This window comes from Saccopteryx leptura, chromosome 13, assembly GCF_036850995.1.
Source record: "Saccopteryx leptura isolate mSacLep1 chromosome 13, mSacLep1_pri_phased_curated, whole genome shotgun sequence".
NCBI lineage: Eukaryota > Metazoa > Chordata > Mammalia > Chiroptera > Emballonuridae > Saccopteryx > Saccopteryx leptura.
This window is the reverse complement of record NC_089515.1, coordinates 27,594,662-27,620,111: the sequence shown is the minus strand read 5'-3', so window position 1 is coordinate 27,620,111 and position 25,450 is coordinate 27,594,662. Positions and strand designations below refer to the sequence as shown.

At 42.8% G+C, this 25,450-nt stretch overlaps 1 protein-coding gene across 2 annotated transcripts in view; it reads right to left on the bottom strand.

The window, feature by feature from the left end:
• DNMBP (dynamin binding protein) overlaps window positions 1–25,450 on the bottom strand; it is a 119,418-nt gene that overhangs the window by 11,695 nt on the left and 82,273 nt on the right. For both annotated transcript variants that reach the window (XM_066355536.1, XM_066355537.1), the window contains 8 exons: window positions 16,144–16,337; window positions 15,227–15,326; window positions 9,151–9,298; window positions 7,971–7,988; window positions 7,409–7,608; window positions 5,278–5,408; window positions 3,868–3,972; window positions 24–152 (listed from right to left, as the gene is read on the bottom strand). In XM_066355536.1, the coding sequence (XP_066211633.1) occupies window positions 24–152; window positions 3,868–3,972; window positions 5,278–5,408; window positions 7,409–7,608; window positions 7,971–7,988; window positions 9,151–9,298; window positions 15,227–15,326; window positions 16,144–16,337 (1,025 nt within the window). The remainder of the gene's footprint in view (window positions 1–23; window positions 153–3,867; window positions 3,973–5,277; window positions 5,409–7,408; window positions 7,609–7,970; window positions 7,989–9,150; window positions 9,299–15,226; window positions 15,327–16,143; window positions 16,338–25,450) is intronic.

The window sequence follows — 25,450 nt, the reverse complement described above, 5'->3', positions numbered from 1 at the left end:
GTGTGTGGAAGACAGTCACTTACAAAACCTGTGAAGAGCTGGTCACTGATGTAGCGATGCACCTTCTCGAACTGTTCCAGGTCCTTGTGTCCCTTCTCCACGCACACGTCCCACATGCTCACAGCGGCCACCACTTTGACGCAGGCTGATTCCTGGAGCCAGGCAGAAACAAACACAAACGAGCTCAAACAGAATGCTCTGGCTTTCACCATCCATCCTGGAGAGCAGCTGGGACAAAAGGGCTCCGGAATTAAAATTTTTCTGTATCGTGTAGCATTTCAAGCATACTCTCATGAACTATGGTTTACGAGCACATGAAAAAACTTTTAATTACGGAAAAATTGGTGACAGCTTTTATCATCTCTTTAGCATTTCTCTATGTCCCTAATTTGAGGTTTCTGAATGCATCAAAAAGTAAATTGCTGAATTAGAGTCAAGAAGATTCCTGTAGGATTATAATAATAAACAGTCACCCTGCTCTCAAGTCTTAGCCCAAGCTGTCACCTTCTCACAAACAACTGTCCCTGCCCTGTGGGTAATGACAGCCTTGCTCTCCACACTCGGCCTCAGCACTCCTGATTGCTCTTGCTAAAACACCGCCTTACACACAATACAATTTACTAATGTGGAGGCAGGACTTAATTATAAAGATGCTGAAAAAATAACAATGCCTAGCAAATACCTCCTGGCGGTCCCGACAACTTTTAAATCCCAAGCTGATTCTCTTTGGCTACTTGAAAGAATGCTGAACTTCTGCCTTCTTTACTTGAGTTCTGGGAAACCTTATTATTTTGATGTTAACCCAAATAAAATCTAAAAGTCTATTAATATATATCAAAGGTAAATGAAGTCCCTGAAACAAAAATCTCAGTGCCTCATCCATTGGTTTGATATTTCATTTTACCATATTTTAGACTGCTTGTCTGTAAGTCCTCTGTCTGTACACATAAATAAAGTCAGTGTTCCACTGGAAAGGCAAAGTGGGAAAGCTTTCTAATTTCCCCCAAGTGAGAGAATTAATGTGAAACATGATGTCCCCTTATTCTTTTACTTTTTTAAATTGTACTTTATTTTATTTCTTGATTTTAGGGAGAGAGGAATGGAGAGAGGGGAGAGAGAGAAAGAGACAGGAACATTGATCTGTTCTTGTATGTACCCTGACCAGGGATCAAACCTGCAACATTCTGTGCTTCGGGATGATGCTCTAACCAACTGAGCCATCCGGCCAAGGCTTCCACTTATTCTTTTAAAGGAATGTTGAAGTCGCAATATGTCAGTCCATATGTCAATGTAGAGACCAAATTACACTGTCAGTGACCCTCAGCTTACGTTCTCGCTGGCTCTTTCTATCAGCCAATCTATTATCTAATGCTATTACTGGCAGGGCCTTTTCATTTTATGTCAGTGATGAAACTGTTCAACATTTTCTCCTTCAACTTCCACTGTTAGTAGTCCGAACCAATCTCATCTGCCCTTCAAATGGCTGTCAATGTTACTTGTGTCCCACCTCAAAATGCTACCACCCACTGCTATGCAGATGAGCCTTTTAAGAGGTGGGGTCTTGGGTGTACACTTGCTATACATTTAGAAAACATGGAGAGAAAACAGCCAACAGGGGAGGTACCAAGTAGAGGAACGATAGAGTCAAGTCTCAAACAAGGGAACATACGTGGTGGTTCTCCGAATATTTTTTTGTCAAATCTCTCACTTGCAGCCAGTGTGCTCCTTAAATTTCATAAACCCTAATTTTTAATAAATTACTTTCTAAAAGGTATAGTAACGAGTTTTTACATGTGAAGGGAGAGAGTTTGATATTTAAAGGAAATGTAGGGGCATTTCAAATCAATGGGACTACTTAATAAATGGTGACAACTGGATAGCCAATTGTGAAAAAATAAAGGTGAATCCCTACCTAAAACCCTTTATATACTAAAGTGAATTCTAACTAAGTCATTAACACTAACATTTAAAAAAACGATAAAGGCACTAAAACATAGGAGATATTTGTTTTTATTATCACAGAATAGGAAAGGCCTTTTTAAGTGAGACAGAACTAACAAGTCATAAAACTTCATAGACTACACAAAAGTGAAACTTATACACAGAGAAAACACTTTAAGTGAACTCAAAAGCAACAAACTTGGGGGAAATATTTGAAAACCATCATCTCAGACATAGGGCTATTTTCTCCAACTAACAAATCAGTAAGTAAGTACCCCCCAAATAGAAACAAATCACAGAAAAAGAAATACAGTGACTTAAATAAGAAAATATCCTCAACTTTCATTCAAAGAAATGAAAATTTTAATTATATTAAAATAATGTGTTTATACCCATCATTTAGACAAAATAAGACACCTTAATTTTGATAACACTGTGCATTAGCCAGGGACGGGGAAACCGTTTCCTACATTAATATATATTTTATACACACATCAACAATATCTAGCAAAATTTACACTGTCATGATTTGTCAGAAAATCGAGTACTCTGGCTTTCAGATATACTCACATAAATCAGAAAATTATGCATCTACAAGGATATTCCTGTGCCAATGTTTCTAATTTTTGTAACTAAAATCCAAATGACTATCAATAGGGGACTAGTTAAATATATTATCCATCCAATGAAATATTATGCTGTAAAAAGAAAAGAGTAAGGCAGCTCTTGTGCGTACAGGTATAGACTGACTTCCCAAATGATGCTATTATGTGCAAAACCTAAGCTACTCACCAATGTGTAACACACACACACACACACACACACACACACGGCACTTGCCTCAATTAAAGACGACTAGGAGACCGGCGGGAAGAATAATTATTTTTACTTGTTACTTATCCCTTTGGTACCTTTTGAAGTTTATACCATTTACTTAGTAAAAAAAAAAAGATTCTTTTTTTTAATTTCTTGGTTTTTTTTCCCAGAGACAGAGAGTCAGAGAGAGGGATAGACAGGGACAGACAGACAGGAACGGAGAGATGAGAAGCATCAATCATTAGTTTTTCGTTGCGCATTGCAACACCTTAGTTGTTCATTGATTGCTTTCTCATATGTGCCTTGACCGTGGGCCTTCAGCAGACCGAGTAACCCTTTGCTTGAGCCAGCGACCTTGGGTGGGTCCAAGCTGGTGAGCTTTGCTCAAACCAGATGAGCCCGCGTTCAAGCTAGTGACCTCGGGGTCTCGAACCTGGGCCTTCCGCATTCCAGTCCGACGCTCTATCCACTGCGCCACCGCCTGGTCAGGCAAAGATTCTTTTTTTAAAAGCAGAGGACCTCTTTTTAAGAAAACTTTCATAGGATGAGATTTTTATATGTGAGGGACAGGGGTGCATCATATAAGTATGTTAACACCATTCTATAAACTGAACAGAGAAACGAGAAATATGAACAGAACGGAGCCTGGCCGTGGTTCTGACTTCATGAGGAAGCACTGTCCTGGGATGAGGCAGGACGCCCAGGCTTGATCCCCTGGGCGCCGCTGGCCCTCCAGACCCCACCCAGTCCATTGACCTGAGGCCTTCTGAAGACCAGCCAAATAAACTGGAAATGAATGTTATTAGAAAGACCTCCATAGGAACTCTTCAAAATGATTTGACAAAATGGACTGTGATAAGTGCTTCTTACGTAACTGGACACAGGGGGAAAATAGTGATGAGGATTGTGACGGAGGAAGGGCTGGGCCACTTTAAAATGAACACAACAGTGCTGACCTTCTAAAGGTTATTAACTATACAACCTATAGGAATTCCAATAAAAGTGTGTCATGGCATAATGGTCATTTGAATCCAACAACATGCAGAATGAACAGAAAGAGGACTGAATAACACCATATGTGACCCTCACTAGTGCGATGGCTTCACTCACCCGGATATGCTGGAGGTAGAGAGACAGGTCTCGGATAAAAGATTTGATCAATCTTTCTTGCATTCGGAAGTTCTTTTCTGTTTCTTCAAATGCTTCATCTTTTATCTATTCAAAATAAACAAGTGCTATTAGCAGATCTTGAATTCTCCCTCAATCTACCTTATCTGTTGGCAAAAGTATCTTTCTTAGGACATCTTTTATTTAAATTTTAAACCTTTGATGTTTCCCAGAATCATACTAAATTAAATTTAAACACCTCTTTTTAAAAAATTTTTATTTTATTGTGTTTACATATAGATTCAAGTGTCCCAACGAATATACCCCCCCCCGTGTCCCCCTCAACATCCCCCTATCCCCCACCCCCAATGCCCTCCCCTCTTCCCTCCAGGATTTGCTCTTCTGCTCTCTAACGCTGTGTTATGTCTATATAATTTCACCAACCTCTTTCCCTTCTCTGATCCCATCCTCTCCTCCCCTTTCCCTCTGCCCACTTTCCCTCTGGTCCCTTTGATCCTGCCTCTGCCTCTATTCTGCTTCTCAGTTCACATTTAAACACCTCTTGATGTTTTCCTGAATCGGAGGAAATTAAAACCTCTAAATGGCTTTGAGAGATCTCCAAAATACACCAGCCCCTCTGCCCCAGCCCACACAGCTTCCGCCTCGGCTCCTGACGGAGGCCCTGGGCTCTGGCCAGGTGGCTTTCTTCACCATCCTCTCTGGCACCTGCCACATTGGCCGATTCTGTGACTTCGCCCCGTGTTGCTGCCTTGCCTGGCTTGCCCTCGCTCTTCCTATGCCTACCCTGTCCCCTTCCTTACTTAAGGCTTAGATTAAATCTCTTGCCAATAGGCAGCTCACGCTCACTGAGCTCCTGTTTTCTTAAGAACTACAGCATGTAGCAAACAAACTGCAGAACTTAGCAACTGACTTTTTGCCAGCTTGCATTTTCCATGACTGGTATCGTGTATACACTGTATCATGAATGAAGTCTGGAGACTTCAGATCTACCCTCAGCACTGTCCATTAATTGTTTTTCAAATCACTAAGTCCCTTATGTGTGACATATGGTATTGAACTCAGGTGAGCTCTTAAATCCCTTCTAGCTGAATGGGTCTGTAATTTTCATTTTATCTCCCTAAATAAATTATAAGCTTAGATGGGTGTCCAAAACCACAATAAGTATATAGTGACTGATTTGGCCTTCTGACTTGCCTTTGTATGCTGGCACCTCACCAAGGCATGGACAGAAGACCGACATACCCAGGAGCTGCAGGTCCTTTATCTACCAGCCAGCAAACACCCGGGAGGGACTACGAGGGGAGTTGTGCCAACTGACACCATGCAGGCTGCCCCGTGGAGCCCTGAAAAGCTGCCAAAGACATGGTGAACCTTCCAGTGCAGGACTCTCACCTGTGGAGCAAATCCAGTGAGGTGCTTCAGGTGACTGCTAACTCGGTTGGATTTCTTGATGATGGAGTGGATGTTCAGTTTAGAAATTTTCTCCATGAGACTATCTTCATCGCCCTTCCGGTATTTGAGGACTAGGGAATGAGTCAAATTGGTGAGTTAAGAAAGCTCTTTCCTGGCCCAGGCCAGTGGTTCAGTAGATAGAGCATTGGTCCGCTGCATGGACATCCTGGGTTCGATTCCCAGCCAGAGCCCACAGGAGAAGTGACCATCTGCTTTTCCTCCCTTTCCCTCTTCCCCTTCTCTCTCTCTTCCTCTCCTACAGCCAGTGACTCGATTGGTTCAAGTGTGGCCCCTGGGTGCAGTGCTAAGGATAGCTTCATTAAAGCACATCAGCTTCAGGTGCTAAAAATAGCTCAGTACTTGAGCATCAGCCCCAGATGGGGTTGCTGGATGGATCCCGGTTGGGGCACATGTGGGAGTGTGCTTATCACCTCTCTCACTTAAAAAAAAGAAAGAAAGAAGGATCTTTCCTGAGCATAGATAGACTACAAAACACGCTACAGAACAAGACTAACAACCCCAACAGAGCTACTGCCTAATTTCAATGCACTTATAATGAGTAAAGACAAATTATTAATCCAAATCACCATTTATGAACAGATAGAATATTCAACAGCAGAGAAATACTGTACACAGACCAGTTAGAGATGAGGAGGAATAGTAGCAGGTGTAAGGACAAGAGTTAAGAATTGGATTTCAATCCCTGGGTCTGTCATTTCATCAAAGTGTAGCCTTTAAGTCACTTAACTTCTCTGAACCTCATTTTCTTCTCCAATAAAATGTAGAAAGTAACAGTATTTGCCTCGTAAGATCAACCTAAATGGTCTCATATACAAATGAGATATTTCTATCCAATTATCTCACACAGTCACGTGTTATACAGGAGTTATGTGATTAACCACCATGTCATATATTTGGCACAATCTTCAGAAAAGACTGGAGATCGCAGTAGAAGAATCTCCAGGGGAAAGTGGGGGGGCAGAAAAGTGATACACTTTATCATTGTGGAAGATGAAGATGACATTACACTAAAAAACATGAACCAGGACAGAGGGTTAGATGACCAGAAAGCTTTCATGGCCACGAGCAACATGACATATGAACGTGGGTGACATGGTTGAAGTAGAAGGCAAAGAAAACAGTTTTAGGTAAAGTGGGGAGAAGAGGGGAGAGACAGGCGAAGAGGATATACTCTATTACAGATTCCTTCAGGATATCAATAATGCATCAGTTTAGCATGGTCACCATACTACTCGAGTGTTCAAACTAGAGCCTTGACAACATATTTGATCAAAAAGAAAAGAAATGGGCCTGACCTGTGGTGGCGAAGTGGATAAAGCGTCAACCTGGAAACGCTGAGGTTGCCGGTTCAAAACCCTAGGCTTGCCTGGTCAAGGCACATATGGGAGTTGATGCTTCCTGCTCCTCCCCCCTCTTCTCTCTCTCTCTCTCTCTCTCTCTCTCCTCTCCATAATGAATAAATAAAAAATCTTAAAAAAAAAGAAAAGAAAAGAAATGGTTCCGTTCATTCCTGGGCAGTTTGACAACTGACTGTATAGGTTGGGAGAGGGAAGGAGAGGCTCGGACCAGAGAGGCAGGTTACTGGGCATAAGCAGGACTGATGAGACTCAGAGGTATGGGCACATTAGGCTTTTCTGGGAGAAGACCAAAAGTCCTAACTTAAGTGGAGAAAGTAAAATATCCAACCAGATGTGCAGAGCAAACAAATGTAAACACAGATTGAAAAGGACTGCCTTCAATGAGCTGAGGAGGCAATCACCTGTGCTTGAAGAAAACTCTTGACCAGCCATTTTTTCACCAGTCCCCCTATCTCTTGGGAAGGACTCTTGTTAAAAGCTTTATCAGAGATGTCTATTCCCAATACTCTATGGTTGAATTTTTATTATTATTGTGTTCTTTCTCATATCACATTTCCCCCAAATTCTATTACCATTTTTTCATCACAACCTTATGACCTACCATCTGCCTCGTTCATCTCTGGTGGAATAATTCTTTAGAGAAGAATGTTCTCAAGAGCATATCTCCTTTGTAGCAAGTATGCTTTTCTTACCCAGATCCTTTCGACGTTTATATTCATTAATGTTAACGTTGATTTCCTTGACTGCAAGGACTGCACTGGTTAAAGGCACTTTATCCGGGTGGGATTCCGGGGTGGAATTCAGCAACTCCATTAGCAGCAGTGGGTAACGCATTACTCTCTGTACTGGCTTGATGAGGAAGGAGCCCAGGTTAATATAATTTGTGCATCCCCTATAAGAGAAGAAGAAACAGAGACTTTAGTCCACTGTCAATAACCAACACAGGGCCGACACATAGTACTTGTCATTCCTGAAGACAGCACTGTCCTTTCATCTGCTTCCCACTTTCATTCATTCATGGTTACTGGCACCTAATAAGTACCAGGAACTGTTACAGGCACTAGGGATTTAGTGGGCACCCAAGAGCCCCTGCCCTGATGGAAGGAGACTGGCAACCAAGAAACAAATACAGAAAGTGTCGTTTGGTGGTAAGTGCTATGGAGAAAACTACGGCGAGGTAAATCTGTCTCTAGATTTCTGTCTATAAAGGAAGCAAATAAAGAAATGAGCTTGTGCAGCGGCACAGGGACTCACCATTCCTTGTACAGGCTCCTACGGGGCAGTGAGCATGAAAAGAAAAGAGACAGCTGGTTAGACACAATGCTGATTTTCACATTCTTCTTGGAAATATCAGGTGAACGTTAACGCCTATTAGTTGGGAGACAAAAATCACACGGGGTAAGAGAGAAATTATGAATGTCTATGGTAACATACCTATTCTGTTTTAACAAGTTAGTAAGCCCCTAACTTCGCTTTTATCTGCTTAGATACATACATCACCCTGCCTCCCTAAGACCAGGAGATTCTCACCTCATGGTCACGAATAACTGAATTTGCTCTTTTACCTACGCTCTTGTTTACTGGACCAAACTACCTTCCTGGCTACTTTTCCCCTGAAAATGCTAACTTAATACATTGGATGTATATATAAAGTGACCAAAATGGATAAAAGTACAAGCAGGAAGCCACTTAAGATGTGTATAATATATGCCTGGGAAAGGCAGGTTACCTAACAGAACCTATACTATAAGGTCTACCAGAAAGTTCTGTCCGTTTTTGGAATAAAACAAAATACAAATTTTTCTTACCATCAATAAACTTTATTAAATAATATAATTGCCATTATTATTAATGATTTTTTGCCAGTGTGAGGGCAATTTGTATATCCCATTTTTGAAAAATGTTTTATCTTTTGATACGAAAAATTGAACCAGTGCTTGTTTGATATCTTCTTAATTTTTGAATTTTTTGCCCTTCAAAAAATTTTGTAAGGACAAAAACAAGTGATAGTCGGTATTACTCCTTCACCAAACACTTTCAATAAATTTCTACATGCTTCTGTAGCATTTCTTCCTTGTTGAAATTCGTAAAAATTACAGTGGTGTAAATGAACTTTATCAGTAGCCATGGGTACACTATCGCCTCACACATAAGACTAACATGAATCAACTTTGTTCTAGTTAATTTGCTACGTCAGTATGTATACATTAAGTGATAAAAATAGAGAGGCACACATGCGCCAAATAAACGTGCTTATGTGTCAAAACTTGTGATAGAAACGGACAGAACTTTCCGGTAGACCTTATATATCATTTAAGTTTACAATAAGCTGGACAAGTAGATAGCATAAGAAGTCTAGACATATATATGGGAGTGACATTCAAAAGGCAGAAGTGAAGAGCTATGATGGATGCGAAGTGGTCACAACCCCCACCTGAGATCTGCCAGCGAGTCCTGAAGATGCTTCTGGACCCTCTCGTCCTTCTCATAGACCTCCAGCAGAGAGATGGCCTCGTCGTGGTTCTGGCAATAAACCTTGTACGTGCCCTCAAGCTCATCCCGGTGATCCAGAAACACGGGCCCTTGGAAATAGCCACAGACAGACAGTGTTTTTAGACTTCCTTCTCAGCATCCTAAATGTAAGGTCTAGTATATGTGCTGCCAAAGTGAGCACTAAATGTAAGGTATATCAGCAAACTTTTATATCAGTTGAATCCTATCCCAGGAAATGACAGTAAGACAATCTGTCGAGTTAATAAGAAATTTCCAAGTTATGGGTTAAAATTCTACATATTTAAAGCAAAATTTAAGAGAACCAGGCCATCCATGTATTTATTGTTCAGTACACACACACACACACACACACACACACACACACACAGCTGGATCCAGCCCTCTGCAGTCAGGCGGAGGAGGGAGCGTGCAGCTAGCTACTCTCCACACTGGTGTGTGATCCGACCAGTGAGGACCTCCACTCACTAAGGCCTGGGAAAATCTCCACAGGGATGACAGCATCAGTTTCCAATCTCTTCTCCATGCATAAATTAAATCCCCAGGACTTTAAATGAAATTTATTATATTAAAATATCTATTATATAACCCTAGACTATTAACATGTATTAATTAGCAAAATGTAGCAGTGACTCTAATGATAATCACCATAATTTCGAAGTATGATGAGTGACATAAGACTCTGGTAATCTGGTTGCTTCTGGTTGATAATGGCAACAATCTAATGTGCTACGAATGTGTGACTTCAGTTGATCACCTCACAGGTAGTGCTAACAGTAAGCGGTTTGTTCCCAACATGCACACCTTAGAAATGCTAAATTTCAGTTGAAAATAAAGATGTAATCATCTTTTTTGGTCCAAGTTCAAGGGCTCTTTGAAATGTAGCCACAGACAGCGGTCTACAGCCCATCGGGCAGAGGAACGGCTCCTACTTCATTCCCAGCTGCGACCGGACTGTGCTGAGCCCTTGACTTACTGGAACTGCTCTTCCTCCTCCCCTTCTCTCCTTCTCCTGGCACCCTCGGACCTTCCTTCTTCGGCTTGTACTGCTCTCCCCCAAACAGGGCTCCTCCCAGCCTCCCCTGTCACTAAGCCCCTCCCTCACGGACACCAGTCCCTGCTCTACAACGCCACCTCTGCTCCCTCTGTGTTGTGTCCTGTGGAATCCTCTAGTCTTGTGCAGATCAGTTTCTGTTTAAATGGAATGCATTTCCTTAATTACAGATTGGTTTTGTTCATAAACATCACACCCATGCTGCCCTGACTCACTGGCCACCTCACTTCTGTCTAATCCTGCAACTCAACAGGCACAGCAGCGGGCATGGGACTGGCTGCCTTCTTGACCTCAGGGCCACTCTGAAATCCCTGAGTCACCTTGTCCGCATCTAGTTTTACCACCTGATATTTGTCTCCTTCTCTTCCCTTACTCCCTTGAATCCATTCACTGGCAGCATCCCTAGAGCCTTCGCTATTATACAGATGATTAATTATTCACACTCCTCTACTTGCCATTCTTCCATCTTCCTGATAGTGACTACTTTACAGTAACTACAAACTAGCAGAGCTACACCTTAATTTCCAGCCTTCCAAACTGTGGGTCACAACCCATAAGTGCGTCATGAAATCTACTTCACGCGTTGTAATCAGCACTCTTTTAGGAAAATAAAATAGAAAATATCAGACATTAGACACAGTAAAAGTAAGCACAGACAAGTATGTACACACAAACACATAAATGAATATGTAAATATTTATCTATTTCTTTCTGCGGAACATGTTTAAAATCATTTAGAAGCCAGTTCCTGCCTGACCTGTGGTGGCGCAGTGGATAAAGCGTCGACCTGGAAATGCTGAGGTTGCCGGTTCGAAACCCTGGGCTTGCCTGGTCAAGGCACATTATGGGAGTTGATGCTTCCAGCTCCTCCCCTCCTTCTCTCTCTCTCTCTCTGTCTCTGTCTCTCTCTATCCTCTCTAAAATGAATAAATAAAAAATTTTATAAAAAAAAAAAAAAAGAAGCCAGTTCCTTTACACATTACTGCAGACGCAGGCTCCTGGTACTTCCTCTTCCTCTCCTCATCTTCTAACTCAGGCAAGCCCTGTACACCTCCCTCTCTTTCCTTCCCCACTAGACCAGTCCTGGCTGTGCTGGGGCCCACCCCGCTCAGGAGTAGTTAATTCAGTGTGCTTTCTCCAGCACCCTCGATTACCTGGACTTTTTGCTGAGTCGCCCTCTTTCCTGGGTCATTGAAAAAAGGCTTAGTGCACAACAGTTTGAATAGTATGCCGTCATTGGTGTAATTTATAAAAATGGGGATGGCAAACTGAGGTAGAAAAAATATACATGTAGCACCCTGGCTGGTGGCACGGTGGATAGAGCGCCCTCACAAAGCACCACTCTCCTCTCAACTGACCTGTGGTGGCACAGTGGATAAACTGTCTACCTGGACGGCCGAGGTCGCCAGTTCGAAACCAGTCAAGGCACATATGGGAGTTGATGCTTCCTGCTCCTTCCCTTCTTTCTCTCTTTGTCCCTCCCTCTCCTCTCTAAAATGAATAAATAAAGCCTTAAAAAACATTTCTGTAAAGTAAAAGAAAAAAAAAAGGGCACTGTGGTCACTGGTTCCATGCCAAGGGCACCAGCCCAACCCCAAGGACGCTGGTCAGAGCACGTGTGAGAAGCAATCAATGGCTGCACACAAAGTGGAACAGTAAGTTGATGCTTCTTTCTCTCCCCCAAAATAAAAATTAAATGAAAAAATGTATCCATGTAATCACTGACTATGATGAACGATCTCTGGAAGGAGATAAAAGAAACTAGTAACACTGGCTGCTTCTGGTTGAGCTAGGGGACGGGCAGGGCACTTTTCACAGCTTCTGTCTCTTTTTAACTCTGTGCCATGTGAATGTGCTAACATAAGTTAAACTTAAAATAAATTAACCAAAATTTAAAAGTTGCTTATATAATTCATGTCAATCTGCCGTTTGCTAATGCTTCAACAAAGCTTTATTTTCCCTTTCTCTGATTCTCAAAACTTTCCCTTATCAGCTGTTCCAAATCTGGTCCTTTATTTTGGTCCCCAATGAACCCATGACCCGGCCTTCTGGTTGACCAGGACTGGCGACCCCACACAGTGCTCTCATACAGTCTCCGCTCCACCCCATGCGCCCACAGGCCCTCTCCTCCTGCCAGGGTCCTGAGCCTTTCAGTTCCCAGGACCTCCCTCCACTACGCTCTGTGTACCTCCCGCACGTCTCCATCTGCTACCTCATTCCTGTCTGTCTTGGGAAAAGTCAGGGAAGAAGAAAAAATAAACACAGCTGGTATCTTATGGGGGTGATATTATGGATTTTTTTTTTTTTTTTTTTTTTTTTACAGAGGCAGAGATAGACAGGGACAGACAGACAGGAACGGAGAGAGATGAGAAGCATCAATCATCAGTTTCTCGTTGTGCATTGCGACTTCTTAGTTGTTCATTGATTGCTTTCTCACATGTGCCTTGACCGTGGGCCTTCAGCAGACCAAGCAACCCCCTGCTGGAGCCAACGACCTTGGGTCTAAGCTGGTGAGCTCTTTGCTCAAGCCAGATGAGCCCGCGCTCAAGCTGGCGACCTCGGGGTCTCGAACCTGGGTCCTTCCGCATCCCAGTCCGACGCTCTATCCACTGCACCACCACCTGGTCAGGCGGATATTTTGTTTTAATTTCCTATTTTATTGTTATAATATATAGATAAAAATAAAATTAAATATACATATTATAGATAATAAAATATATTAGAAAAAAATAAGTTTTTGATTAATTTTTTTTAGATAACAACCAATTTGTCTTGCTTCTTTCATAATTCAAATAAATGAGGCCCTGGCCGGTTGGCTCAGCGGTAGAGCATCGGCCTGGCGTGTGGGGGACCCGGGTTCGATTCCCGGCCAGGGCACACAGGAGAGGCGCCCATTTGCTTCTCCACCCCCCCCTCCTTTCTCTCTGTCTCTCTCTTTCCCTCCCGCAGCCAAGGCTCCGTTGGAGCAAGGATGGCCCGGGCGCTGGGGATGGCTCCTTGGCCTCTGCCCCAGGCGCTAGAGTGGCTCTGGTCGGGGCAGAGCAACGCCCCCGGAGGGGCAGAGCATCGCCCCCTGGTAGGCGGAGCTTCGCCCCTGGTGGGCGTGCCGGATGGATCCCAATCGGGCGCATGCGGGAGTCTGTCTGTCTCTTCCCGTTTCCAGCTTCAGAAAAATACAAAACAAACAAACAAACAAAAAAAACATAATTCAAATAAATGACCTATAGATATTTTTTCAATGCCTTATAAAATTTTATGATTTGGCTTTTTTATCATTCTGTTAAAACAGGATCACCATGACTTCATTCTAATCAATCAATGTGTGCTTTCCTTCCTCAATCACTCTGACCTTTCCAGTTAAAGCAAGACCCCTGGCTTCAGTTTCTCTTACCTTACTGTAAAGTACTGGACATATAGCTATTCTGCAGAGAAGTTAACAGACAAGCAGGGACAACAGAAAGACCTGAGTGTGAACAGCAATCCCATCAAGTACTAGCCATGTGACTCTGGGCCAATCACTTTCCCTCTAAGTCTCAGTTTCCTCATCTGTAAAGTAAGATTACTAGTAGCACCTAAACCTCAAAGGGCTGTTGTAAGAACAACTGAAATCAATCTTAGCATATCTGGAAAGGGTGTGTTGTGTATAATATAATACCACCGGAGAAGCATTAACCATGTTGTACTGTGACCTAACATCCTACAGCCATTCCCCCTTCCCTGAGGAGAGCAGAGCCCTGATTCTACTCCCTGATTTCTCTCCAAGGTGAGTCATGTAAGTACTGCCTAGTGTAAGCCTAATCATGATCGTGGTGCCACTTCTAGGGATTTGTTCATGTGTACGCATGTGACCCAGTTCTGGTCCACGAAAAACAGAGAATCTGATTAGGGAGCTCTGAAAGAGATTTGCTTACTCTTATGACACAGGGTCACTTCTGCTTTTGCTGGATGCTGTCATGTGTGTTAGTGGGACGGTAAGAACTATGGTAGCATCTTATGATTATGATTCCAATAAAATAGTGAAATGATAAGATGTCTCCTCCCACACTATAGCTGATCTGTATGACCAATGACATATGGCAGAAGTGATAGTATGTCACATCCAAGATCAGGGTTGGAAGACACTATGGCTTCCATCTTGAGCCTTCTCCGTTCCTTGGATCACTGACTTTGGGTAAGCCAGCTGCCACGTCACCAGGTCAGCCATGGGGAGGGGCTGGGCCTCAAGAACTGAGCACATGTTCTTGGAAGAGGACCCTAAGCCCCAGGTGACGACGGCAGCCCAGGCACCAGCTTGACTTTGGACTCCAACCTCATGGAAGACCCTGAGCCAGAGCCACCCAGCTAAGCTACTCCCAGATTCCTGACTCAGAAACCGTGATATATGTTTCTTGAGCTAAGTTGTAAAGTTTTAATATAATTTGTTATATAGCAATAAATAACAAATATAATTCCCTTGTTCAAAAGAAACAGATGATTGTTTTTCAAACACTTTTGACAATGACTCACATGAAAAAATGCATTTTAAATCAGGATTCACTACACATATGTAACTGAAATAAAAGTTTCAAGTAACTGTAGTTATTATTCATAGTACATTCTGATATTTTCTATTTTATTAAAAATATATATATACTGGGTGCAACCCACTAAACTGATCTCATGACCCACTATTTGGCTGCAATGGTCAGTTTGAAAAACATCTTACTAAGTAATAGCTAAAATTTCTTCTATTGATAACATCCTAGATCACCTCAAAGTAGGCTGTAGACAAAAGGAGAAGCTTTCAGACAAAAGAAGAAGTTAAGGGCCAAATAACCTCTGAACTAAGTAACTAAAATTTCACTTCTTAACTACTCAGTACCAGCAGGGCCCTTCTCCTGCCTCCTCCTATCCATGAAGTTAAGAAAACAAAAGCTGCTTCTGAAACAACGGCAGGAGCTCATACCTACAGCATCGCTGATTTCCAGGTCGGCCAATAATTGCTTTGAGACCTTTATCACCATCTGCATATTTCCAAAAAGTCCCTCAAAATCAATGTTTGGGATCTGAGATGGAGAAACAAAGTGTAAAAATGCACGAAAACAAAATTAATAGCATATCATTCATATTAGAAACACCTCTTCAAGGATAATACAAAAATTGTTCAAGATCATCTTCGCTTACAAACTTATTTCTGAGTAGCTTTAGTGTCACCCTTCATCCTTGATCCAACTATTCTGTGCTCCTTCCTTCCCACTCACTCCCTTAGTAAAATGACTGTGGGAATGATGTGATCTATAATACTGGCAATACATAGCCCCACCCAGGACTCAAAGTCTGATGGCACTGCCCACTTCCTATAGAAGTTCCTGGAAATGACTGCTCCCGAGATACAAACCCAAACCCAAACCCTGTCCAGGTGGTCGAGTAACAAGCAATAAGGGCTGTAAATGCTCAGGAACTGATAACCTCGTTTTCTATCTCCTGCATCTAGAAAATACCTAACATATGTGCATGACAGTTACTAGTTTCCTTAAGCCTTGTGCCATCAGGTGCTAGCACCAGTAACCCATAATCCTCAGACGTCATCATATTATTATACAACCTTTCCAGAAGAGTGACAACCCAGACTCCCTGGTACTGTTTTCAGGAGCCAAATAAAACAGAAATGGGTGTTATTGCAGTAAGCCCAACTAGTTAACAATGAACTTGGATGCTGATGGCTTAAGTTGACACACATATGTTGGGACTCTTGAATTAAGAGCATCAGCCACAGCCTTTCCTCAAACCCAACGAATCTCTGTGGTGAAAGCTCCCGTATCCCGATACTTCAGGCCTGGAGAGCTGTGTTCAAGGCAAAGCTAACTCTCCCGTGGTTCCCACCTGTGCCTGCTGCAGGGGCACCATGATCCGCTCAATACACATTTCCAGATCCCGAACGTAGTCTCGTTCCGTCTGATGAAGTTCTTCTACCACCTTGGCTCTCTTCTCCAGCATCCTCTGCTCTGGGTTTTCAGTGGACACAGACCCAGACGGGGCTACCGGTGACGAAGACTGGGAGGAGAGGAGCGTCATTTCTAGAAGGGAAGAGAACTGGTCAGCATCGCCCTGTGTGCTACAGCAGGACTCTTCACCAGTTTGATCTGAAAGGCTCACAGTCCTTGAGAATCAAAGGCCTCACAATTGTCAACAATCAGGAAATCTGACCCCGCACGTCAACTCTAATCATGAACAGATGAAGAGCTCAGGAGGCCATCCCTGAGAGAGCACTTCTCCTGGCCGTGAGATACCATTTAGAATTCGTCCTAAAAAAGAGTAGCTGGCCCATTTTATGAGGACGAATCAGTGAGGGTGAAAAGCTGCTGTTCACATCAAGAACTGCTCTCATTTAATTAGTTATGAAATCCATTCCTGATCTCAGCAGGAGAAATACTAAGCTGGAAGTTAAAGAACGTTGATCTAGCACATTAAAAAGAACATCACGGGGAACATAGTAAGAATTAGGCAGACATTATCCATCTGAGAGCTGGGTGACTGCAGGACCCACTGTGTTCCTTCCAGTCACGTGGTGGTGCATTAACATTAATATGTAATGAAATATGCAAAAATTATTTAGTCCCCCCTATCAAAACATTAATGGAGCATCACAAGCAGGTTTTGTTACTTTGAATGTCCCCAAAGATAGAAATGTACTATAAACGTGAAGTTCTTTAATGGTATTTTCAATTAAAAGAAACCTTCTATAACCACACTGCATGACCTAAAAATGAAATAAAATATGGATCTTGTCATTAGCATTTTCATTTACCTGTTAGAATCATATGAGTTATTTATACAGATGAGATGGCATTTGTTCATTAAAATAGACATTAAATACTAAAATAAACTACTGAAAATTTCAACAGTGAAGCAATCTTTGCTGTTTATTTCAAATTCCTTAAGATCCACTTCAAACAACCACGGATTTGGTAAGTAAATATATCAGTAAGTATAATCACAAGAATATTTTCTCCAGCTGGAAGATGCAAAATACAAGTGTTCAAACTACTTACTAAAACTAAACTTTCATAGTAGACTTTAGTCTCCAGAAATCTTTCCCACTGCCCCTTCTCTAAGAATTTAGGAATTCCTATGTTTAAAAAATGCAATGCAGATTCTGATTTCTAAAAACCACTCTCCACTAGGCCCTGGCTGGCTAGCTCGGCGGTCGAGTGTCGGCCCGGTATGTGGAAGTCCCGGGTTCAATTCCCAGCCAAGGCACACAGGAGAAGCGCCCATTTGCTTCTCTACCCTTCCCCCTCTACTTTCTCTCTGTCTCTCTTCCCCTCCCACAACCAAGGCTCCACTGGAGGAAAGTTGGCTTGGGCACTGAGGATGGCTCCATGGTCTCCACTTCAGGCACTAGAATGGCTCCGGTTGCAACAGAGCAATGCCCCAGACCAGGGGTCGGGAACCTATGGCTCACGAGCCAGATCTTTAATAAAAAAATAATATTAACAATATAAAACATTCTCATGTATTACAATCCATTCATTTCCTACCGCTCATGTTCATGGTTGCGGGTGGCTGGAGCCAATCACAGCTGTCCTTCGGGACACCACCAAATTTTTATTGGATAATGCATAATGTACATAGGTCGTTGTATGGCTCTCATGGAATTACATTTTAAAATATGTGGTGTTCATGGCTTTCTTAGTCAAAAAGGTTCCTGACCCCTGCCCCAGACAGACAGAGCATCACCCCCCAGTGGGCTTGCCAGGTGGATCCCAGTGGGGTGCATGTGGGAGTCTGTCTCTCTGCCTCCTCACTTCTCACTTCTGAAAAATAAATAAGTAAATAAGTAAACAAACAAACAAACCACTCTCCACTAAAAGAAAGCCTGAGGGACAGTTCCCAGACAAGACAGCTGAAGAGATGACAAACAAGTGCAATGTGTGATTCTAATTGGAGCCGGATCTGGGGGCAAATTGCTACAAAGGACATTGCTAGGGCAACTGATAAAACTGTAAACTATAGATTATATTAATGACTAAATCAGTTTAAAATGTCTTGGCCCTGGCCACTTAGCTTAGTTGGTTAGAGCGTACGTAGTCCCGATATGCCAAAGTTGTGGGTTTGATCCAGTCACAACACATACAAGAATCAACCAATGAATGCATAATGAGTAGAACAACAAATCAATGTTTCTCCTCTCTAAAATCAATCAAGAAAAAAACTTAAAATGTCCTGAAATGGCAAATCTACGTGGTCATGTGTGTACACATGGAGAGAAGGAAAGCTAACACAAGGCAAAGTGTTCAATACTGGCAGACCCGAATAAAGGGCACACAGGAGGTTCTCTGTACCGTAGCTATTTTCTATAAATTTGATATTACTCAAAATAAAGTTTAAAAAGACAAAGAAAAAATACCTTTCGTGAATTTATTTTTGGTAAAATGGATAATGACGTTTCAAACATAACTCTTATTTCATCAGAGTGCTGAATTATAATTCTAAACTAACTGTAGTGTATGTAAAATTTATTCTCAATAGCCTTGTTTTACATTTCTTTTGCAATTTCAAAGCAATAGAATCCCAGGCCCAAATGTGGTTTCATAAATGGTAAGTTGAAAAGAGAAAATCTTTTTTTTTTTTTTTTTTTTCATTTTTCTGAAGCTGGAAACAGGGAGAGATAGTCAGACAGACTCCCGCATGCGCCCGACCAGGATCCACCCGGCACGCCCACCATGGGGCGACGCTCTGCCCACCAGGGGGCGATGCTCTGCCCATCCTGGGCGTCGCCATGTTGCGACCAGAGCCACTCTAGCGCCTGAGGCAGAGGCCACAGAGCCATCCCCAGCGCCTGGGCCATCTTTGCTCCAATGGAGCCTTGGCTGCGGGAGGGGAAGAGAGAGACAGAGAGGAAAGCACGGTGGAGGGGTGGAGAAGCAAATGGGCGCTTCTCCTGTGTGCCCTGGCCCGGAATCGAACCCGGGTCCTCCGCACGCTAGGCCGACGAAAAGAAAATCATTTTTATTTATTTTATTTTTCTGAGGTATAAATGACAGAAAGCACTGTATTAGTTTCAGGTGTATAACATAATGATTCAGTATTTGTCAAAAAAACTCATTTTTAATACAAGACTGAATGAAAAGCTTTTAAAATAAAGAACATTTATTGAATTCCAACCATGTGCACTTTATATATTATGTTCCTAAACTAATTTAATATTCACACCCAGACTTTGAAGTAGTATTATTACTCCCATTTAATCGACCTAGGCTTTGAGAGGCTGACCAACTTGTCCCAGGTTAGTAGTGAGTAAATGGCAGGATGGAATTTGAATCTCAATATATTTAAATCCAAATCCTAAATACTTAATCCTGCACCACTTTGCAGCCCTAGCCTGGAATCTCAACCAGAAAAGGTCAGGGGTTTATTTGCCTCAAAATTAAAAATTCCCTGGAAACTATTATCTCCCAGAAATCAAAGTTCTATTAATTAGAGTTTTTGAAAGCATTAAAAACCAGCAAGTACTCGTCAGAAGCCAGTAACTTACATTAAGGGACTCAGTCAGATTTTTATTTGTATTAAAAGAAAGAAAAAAAAAAGTTAACAATTCTTTAAACTACCAGCATGCTTTCTTTCTTTTTTTTCTTTCTCTTTTTTTTTGCAGGTGAATTTATAAAACTCTTGTATGGCCTTTAAAAAATAAAACCAAACACACTTCAGTGTGATTAAAGCCCTGTGGGGTGTTTTTGTTAAACTGCAGTTTCCCACACCACTCCTGAGATTCTGAGTCAGCAAATCCGGTGGGACTCGGGTATGTGCAATTTTAACAAAATCCTAGGTGTTTCTGAAGACACAGGTTTCCTGCAGGCTCCACACACTTATTAAATACTTAAAAGATTAGGTCAAACTAGAAATATCTGGCTTGAAGCCTCCAAATGTAAGGCTGTTTTCCCATTATTTCAAATGTAATCTAAGGAAAAAGCTTACCTACAATGTTAGTACCCAGGACAACCAGTGTGAGAAGGCAGCCTCCCCCCTCTTCCAGCGCAGCAGAGGCCAGAGGCTTCCAACCTTGCACCCCCGCTCCCCCCCCCCCGGCTCTTTAGCTGGGGAGCCCCCACCCTCAGGAAAGTCCACTTTTACCTCTGGGCCACAGTTTTCTCATCTGTAAAATGAGTATAATAATACCCGCTTTGTAGAATTGTTGAGGGAATTGAACAAGGCAACAGACACACCAGGTTAGCCCTTTCCTCACAATGGGCTAGAAAATGCTGTCTGCACCAGGGTATGGTAAAATGCAGCACGTAGAAATGCTGTTCAGATACCTTACAATTCTGCTTTTCTTTAAGAAAGTCTGGGGATGAGGAAGCACATGAGGAAGTTGTGGCCCAGCACCAGTCCATCAATAAAACACGCAGAAGTCCCACTTTCATCCTAGGGTGGCCCTGCAGGTGTTAGAGGCTGGGGCTGACGGCACAAACTCACTGTGGTGATTAAACAATTCGTGGCGGGTGTCTCTTCCCTTTTGTTCCCAGTTCCAGCTCCCTTCCAACCCCACCCAGTTGCAACTCCAGTCCTTCTCAGGTTAGTACCTCACCACTGGGCTCATTCCTCAGTGTGCGAAGGGCTAAGGCAGGGGCCCGGGCAGCCTGCAGCTTCCCACAGCTCTCACGCACATCTGGAGTCGAGTTAAAGAGAAAAGCCTCTCACTTCTTCCCGTGCTCTGAAAGTTGGCTCCGTCTTTGATAAGGAAAGTCTTGGAATTCCTGGCTTGGTCCCAAGCTGCACTTGAGCGAGACAGAGGCTGACATTCTAACCTGCTTCTCAGTGGATTGCAGCAACCCCAGGAAGCACCTGCAGCGCCAAAAGTGTGATGGGTGCTCGGGTGCCAGGAAGCATTAGCAGAGTGTATCTTCCCAGAGCTCAGGAATGTACGCAGAGCCCCTAAAATTCCCCCAGGCTTTCCCATATTTACATATGAATCGCCCCAGTCCCCCAGGATATCAGAGCAGGGCCAGTTCTAAAGGATGGCGCTGGAATCTTCCGCTAACTGGACCGAGATGCAGAAGAGGGGCCATGCTTCTGCTCAGGACCAACACCTTCCCTGTATTACCTCTCCTTTCATTACCCTAAACAGCCACAATTCCCCACCTGGAGCTTTTAATCCAAGAGTACTATCTCTTCCTTTCCCTCCCTCTGCTAAGCGTTGCTTTTTGGGATGCTCTTTTCAGGGAAGAATTCTGAAGGCACATCCATTTCTTATAATAAATACGAGGCAACGCTGGGAGGCCGGCAGCAGCTGTCTCCTTTGTCTGCACTAGGACTCAGTGCAGTCCCTCTCCCAGGCCAGGCGCAGCCCTGGCTTTGCCAAGGGAGCCAGACTTCACCAAAGGCTTCAGAATACAGCTCCCAGCTGTCTGGTCCCAGCGCGGCCGGGACAGCACAGAGTAATTCACAGGGACTGGGGACCCTGCTCAAAGCTCATAAGCACTTAGATTAAAAGAAAAACAATGAAAAGAAAGTTGCAGAACAATATGCCATTTTTGGAGAGACGGAAAAAGAATGGAAAAGACAGAAAGAAAAAAGAAAGAGCCTGACCTGTGGTGGCACAGTGGATAAAGCATTGACCTGGAATGCTGAGGTCACCGGTTCGAAACCCTGGGTTTGCCCAGTCAAGGCACACAGGAGAAGCAACTGCTTCCTACTCCCCTTTCTCTCTCTCTCTCTCTCTAAAATCAATTTTAAAGAAGGAACAAAAGAGAAAACCTGCAATAAAACCCTACATATTTTCATATATACAGGGGTGGGCAAAAGTAATTTACAGTTACAATACAAATAAACAATACAACAATTAATAACAATACAAAAATGAACTCTTCTGCATACTCACAACTGTAAACCTACTTTTGCCCACCCTGTACTTATAACCTAAATGCACAGAAAAGGTCTGGAAGGAGAACACACCAAACTCATTAGAGTTTGCCTCAGGGAGGAAACTGGGATTTGGGGCTGAAGGATCAATGTGAACTTGATCTGAATCAGTACTTTCTAATCTCACAAGAATCTATTAATGTAGTCCCAGTAATTTAAAATGAACTGCATGCTAAGATACATCTCTACTGGTGGCATTCTAAGCAATCTGAATGGGCATTCTTCCCACTGCTTCTAAAATCGCACCATTAACCTGTGAGGCTTTATTGGATGCTAAGCCCCGGGGCTGTTGCTTCCCTCCATCCTTTTAGCTTTCAATTTTATTTTAACAAATATTTATATGGCACTTACCACGTGTCAAGCACTATTCTGAGCACTTTACAAATATTAGCTTATTTAATCCTCAAAATGACCCTACTAATGCCTCCATTTTACTGATGAAGAATGAAGAGAAATTCAGTAACTGGACCAGCAAGTGGAAGACTGGGATTGGAGCCCATGCTGTGCTCCTGACCAGTAAGTATTCTGCCTCCAGGCAAATCATAGCAATTGTGACCTGGAATTCTACTTGTTTGTGACTTTTGGTCACCTGGTAGCTAATGCTGGAACAGGGCAATTCTAAAGCACAACTTACCCTACAGAGCTACCCTAGAGCTACAGTTCATCCACCATTAAGACTGAACAATTACGTATTTAAACATATATACATATGTTCATATGATTATAGCGATAAAACTGTAAAATGTAAATAATCCCTTAGCAGAATCTAATCTGTGTAAGTGCCATACACAGTAAATATTTTTTTTGTTTTTTTAAAATTTTATTTATTGATTTTTTAGAGAGAGAGGAATGAGAGAGAAAGAGAGAGAGAGAGAGAGAGAGAGAGAAAGGGGAGGAGCAGGAAGCATCAACTCCCATATGTGCCTTGACCAGGCAAGCCCAGGGTTTCGAACCAGGAACCTCAGTGTTCCAGGTTGATGCTTTATCCCACTGTGCCACCACAGGTCAGGCCACAGTAAATATTTAATAGTATTCCAGATAATTTATGGCAGAAATTATGTGATATAAAAGGAAAGGCCTTTCAACTCCCCCTGCCCCCACTGATGTTGAGAGAGAGGAAAGGAAGACGAAAGAGAGAGAGAGAGAAGCATCAACTCGTTCTACTTAGTTGTACACTCATTGCTCCCCTGACCAGGTTTGAACTGGTGCCCTCAGGATCAAGCCAGCACTCCCTGGGATTGAGCCAGTGACTCCCAGTATCCAACCAGCAGCCTTGGCACTCCAGGACAACGGACAACTCTGTATCCACTGCACCACCAGTCAGGGTGGGAAAAACTTTTTTTTTTTTTCTAAATCATGTCCTTTCATAGATCTTTCTTACTTACGCATTGATCATATTACTCTGGACAGGGAAAGTTCCCTTCATGAAACCTCAGCTCCTCCTTGGTAACCTTGAGAAACTTGGCACCCAAAGGGATAGGGCAGTAAGTGAAAACCTTTAGTACTTTCTCTACTTCTTAAAAAGTAAAAGGTAAGCCTTTTAACCAAGGAATCTACTTTTAGGAATTTATTTTATGTAAATAATAGGGTAAGTGCACAAAGATGTACATATAGGAATGTTCTTCATTGTATAAAAAAAATTTAGAAATGACCTAAACAGAAACAGCCAAAATTTCTCCCCAAAGGGGCCTGGTTAAATAAATTATGGCATATCTGTGTAACAGAGTATGATTATAGCCATTGAGATATGGATATTTGTTTATTTATTATATTTTTAAGTGAGAGGAGGAGGGTAGGGAGACAGAGTCCCACATGTGTCTCGACTGGGATTCACCTGCCAACCCAGTCTGGGGCCAATGCTCAAATCAGCTGAGCTATATCCTTGGTGCCCTGGCTGATTCCTGAACCAATCGAGCCACTGGCTGAGTGAGGGGAAGAGAGAGAAGGGGAGAGAGAAGGGAGAGAAGCAGGTGGTTGCCTCTCATGTGTGCTCTGACTAGGAATTGAACCTGGGACTTCTACACACCCAGCCAGTGCTCTATCCATTGAACCAACTGACCAGGACCAGATTTATATTTATTAATATGAAACATTGTGTATTATTAAATTTAAAAAGATTACAAAGTTTATGAAAGAAATAAATTTTGTTTAAAAGGGAAAAAACATTTTCAACACAAATATTTGAAAATGAAAAAGTTCTGAAAATAGAAATTTGATTTTTTTTCATTTCTTTTCACTTACTGTATTTTTTTCTGTAGTGAACATGTAATATTGATATAGCAAAGAATAATAAATAAAAGAACATTTGCTATAAATGAGAATGTTGTAATGCTAGCAGCTCGCAATTACCTTGTTAATCCATTCCAAATTCTTTCCTCACTTTTTAATAATCTGAGGTTTCTTTTCTGACTTAAGCCTTTACATTGCTGAAGAAAATGAGTAATAAAGTGCAGTTGAAATGACAACCTGCTAGTTTTATGACAAAAATACAACACAACCGCCTCCTTCACAATCTCTCTAGAAAACCCTGAGAGGAAGCAATCTATAAATCTCTGCTCAGCTTCTCCCCGGGCCCAACGGGAGGAATCACAAATCCTGGTTTTCCATATCACCAGCCACTCCAGCCAGCCCACCCAGGCCCCACCCCTTCTCCTCTGGTTAGCACCTACACAGCTTCTATTCGCAGAAAGTTTGCTCAAGGTAAAACTTTCAGCACTGTGGTCACTGGCTCTCCTGCAGGACTCACAGATGGCTCTTCCAAGATCACCAAACTTCTGGTCCTGAATCTCAGCAGCAATTGACAAAACTTTCCCTGTGGCTTTTGCTCAGCAACTGCCCTGCCTCTTTTGGCAAACAGCCTGGAGTACAATCCCCGCTGGGCGGGTGTCCACCTCGGGAAACCCATCTCGAAGCCTCTCACCTCCCTCTTCCTTTCCCAGGCGCTAGCCAGAAGGGCAAACACGAGGCAAGTGCCCAGTGTAGAGTCTGCAGTTTCTTACCCCGCCAGGGTAGCGAGCTTAAAACTAGGATCAGGCCCTGGCCGGTTTGCTCAGTGGTAGAGCGTCGGCCTGGCATGCAGGAGTCCCAGGTTCGATCCCCGGCCAGGGCACACAGGAGAAGCGCCCATCTGCTTCTCCACCCCTCCCCCTCTCCTTCCTCTGTCTCTCTCTTCCCCTCCGGAAGCCAAGGCTCCATTGGAGCAAAGTTTGCCCAGGCGCTTAGGATGCCTCTGTGGCCTCTGCCTCAGGCACTAGAATGGCTCTGATTG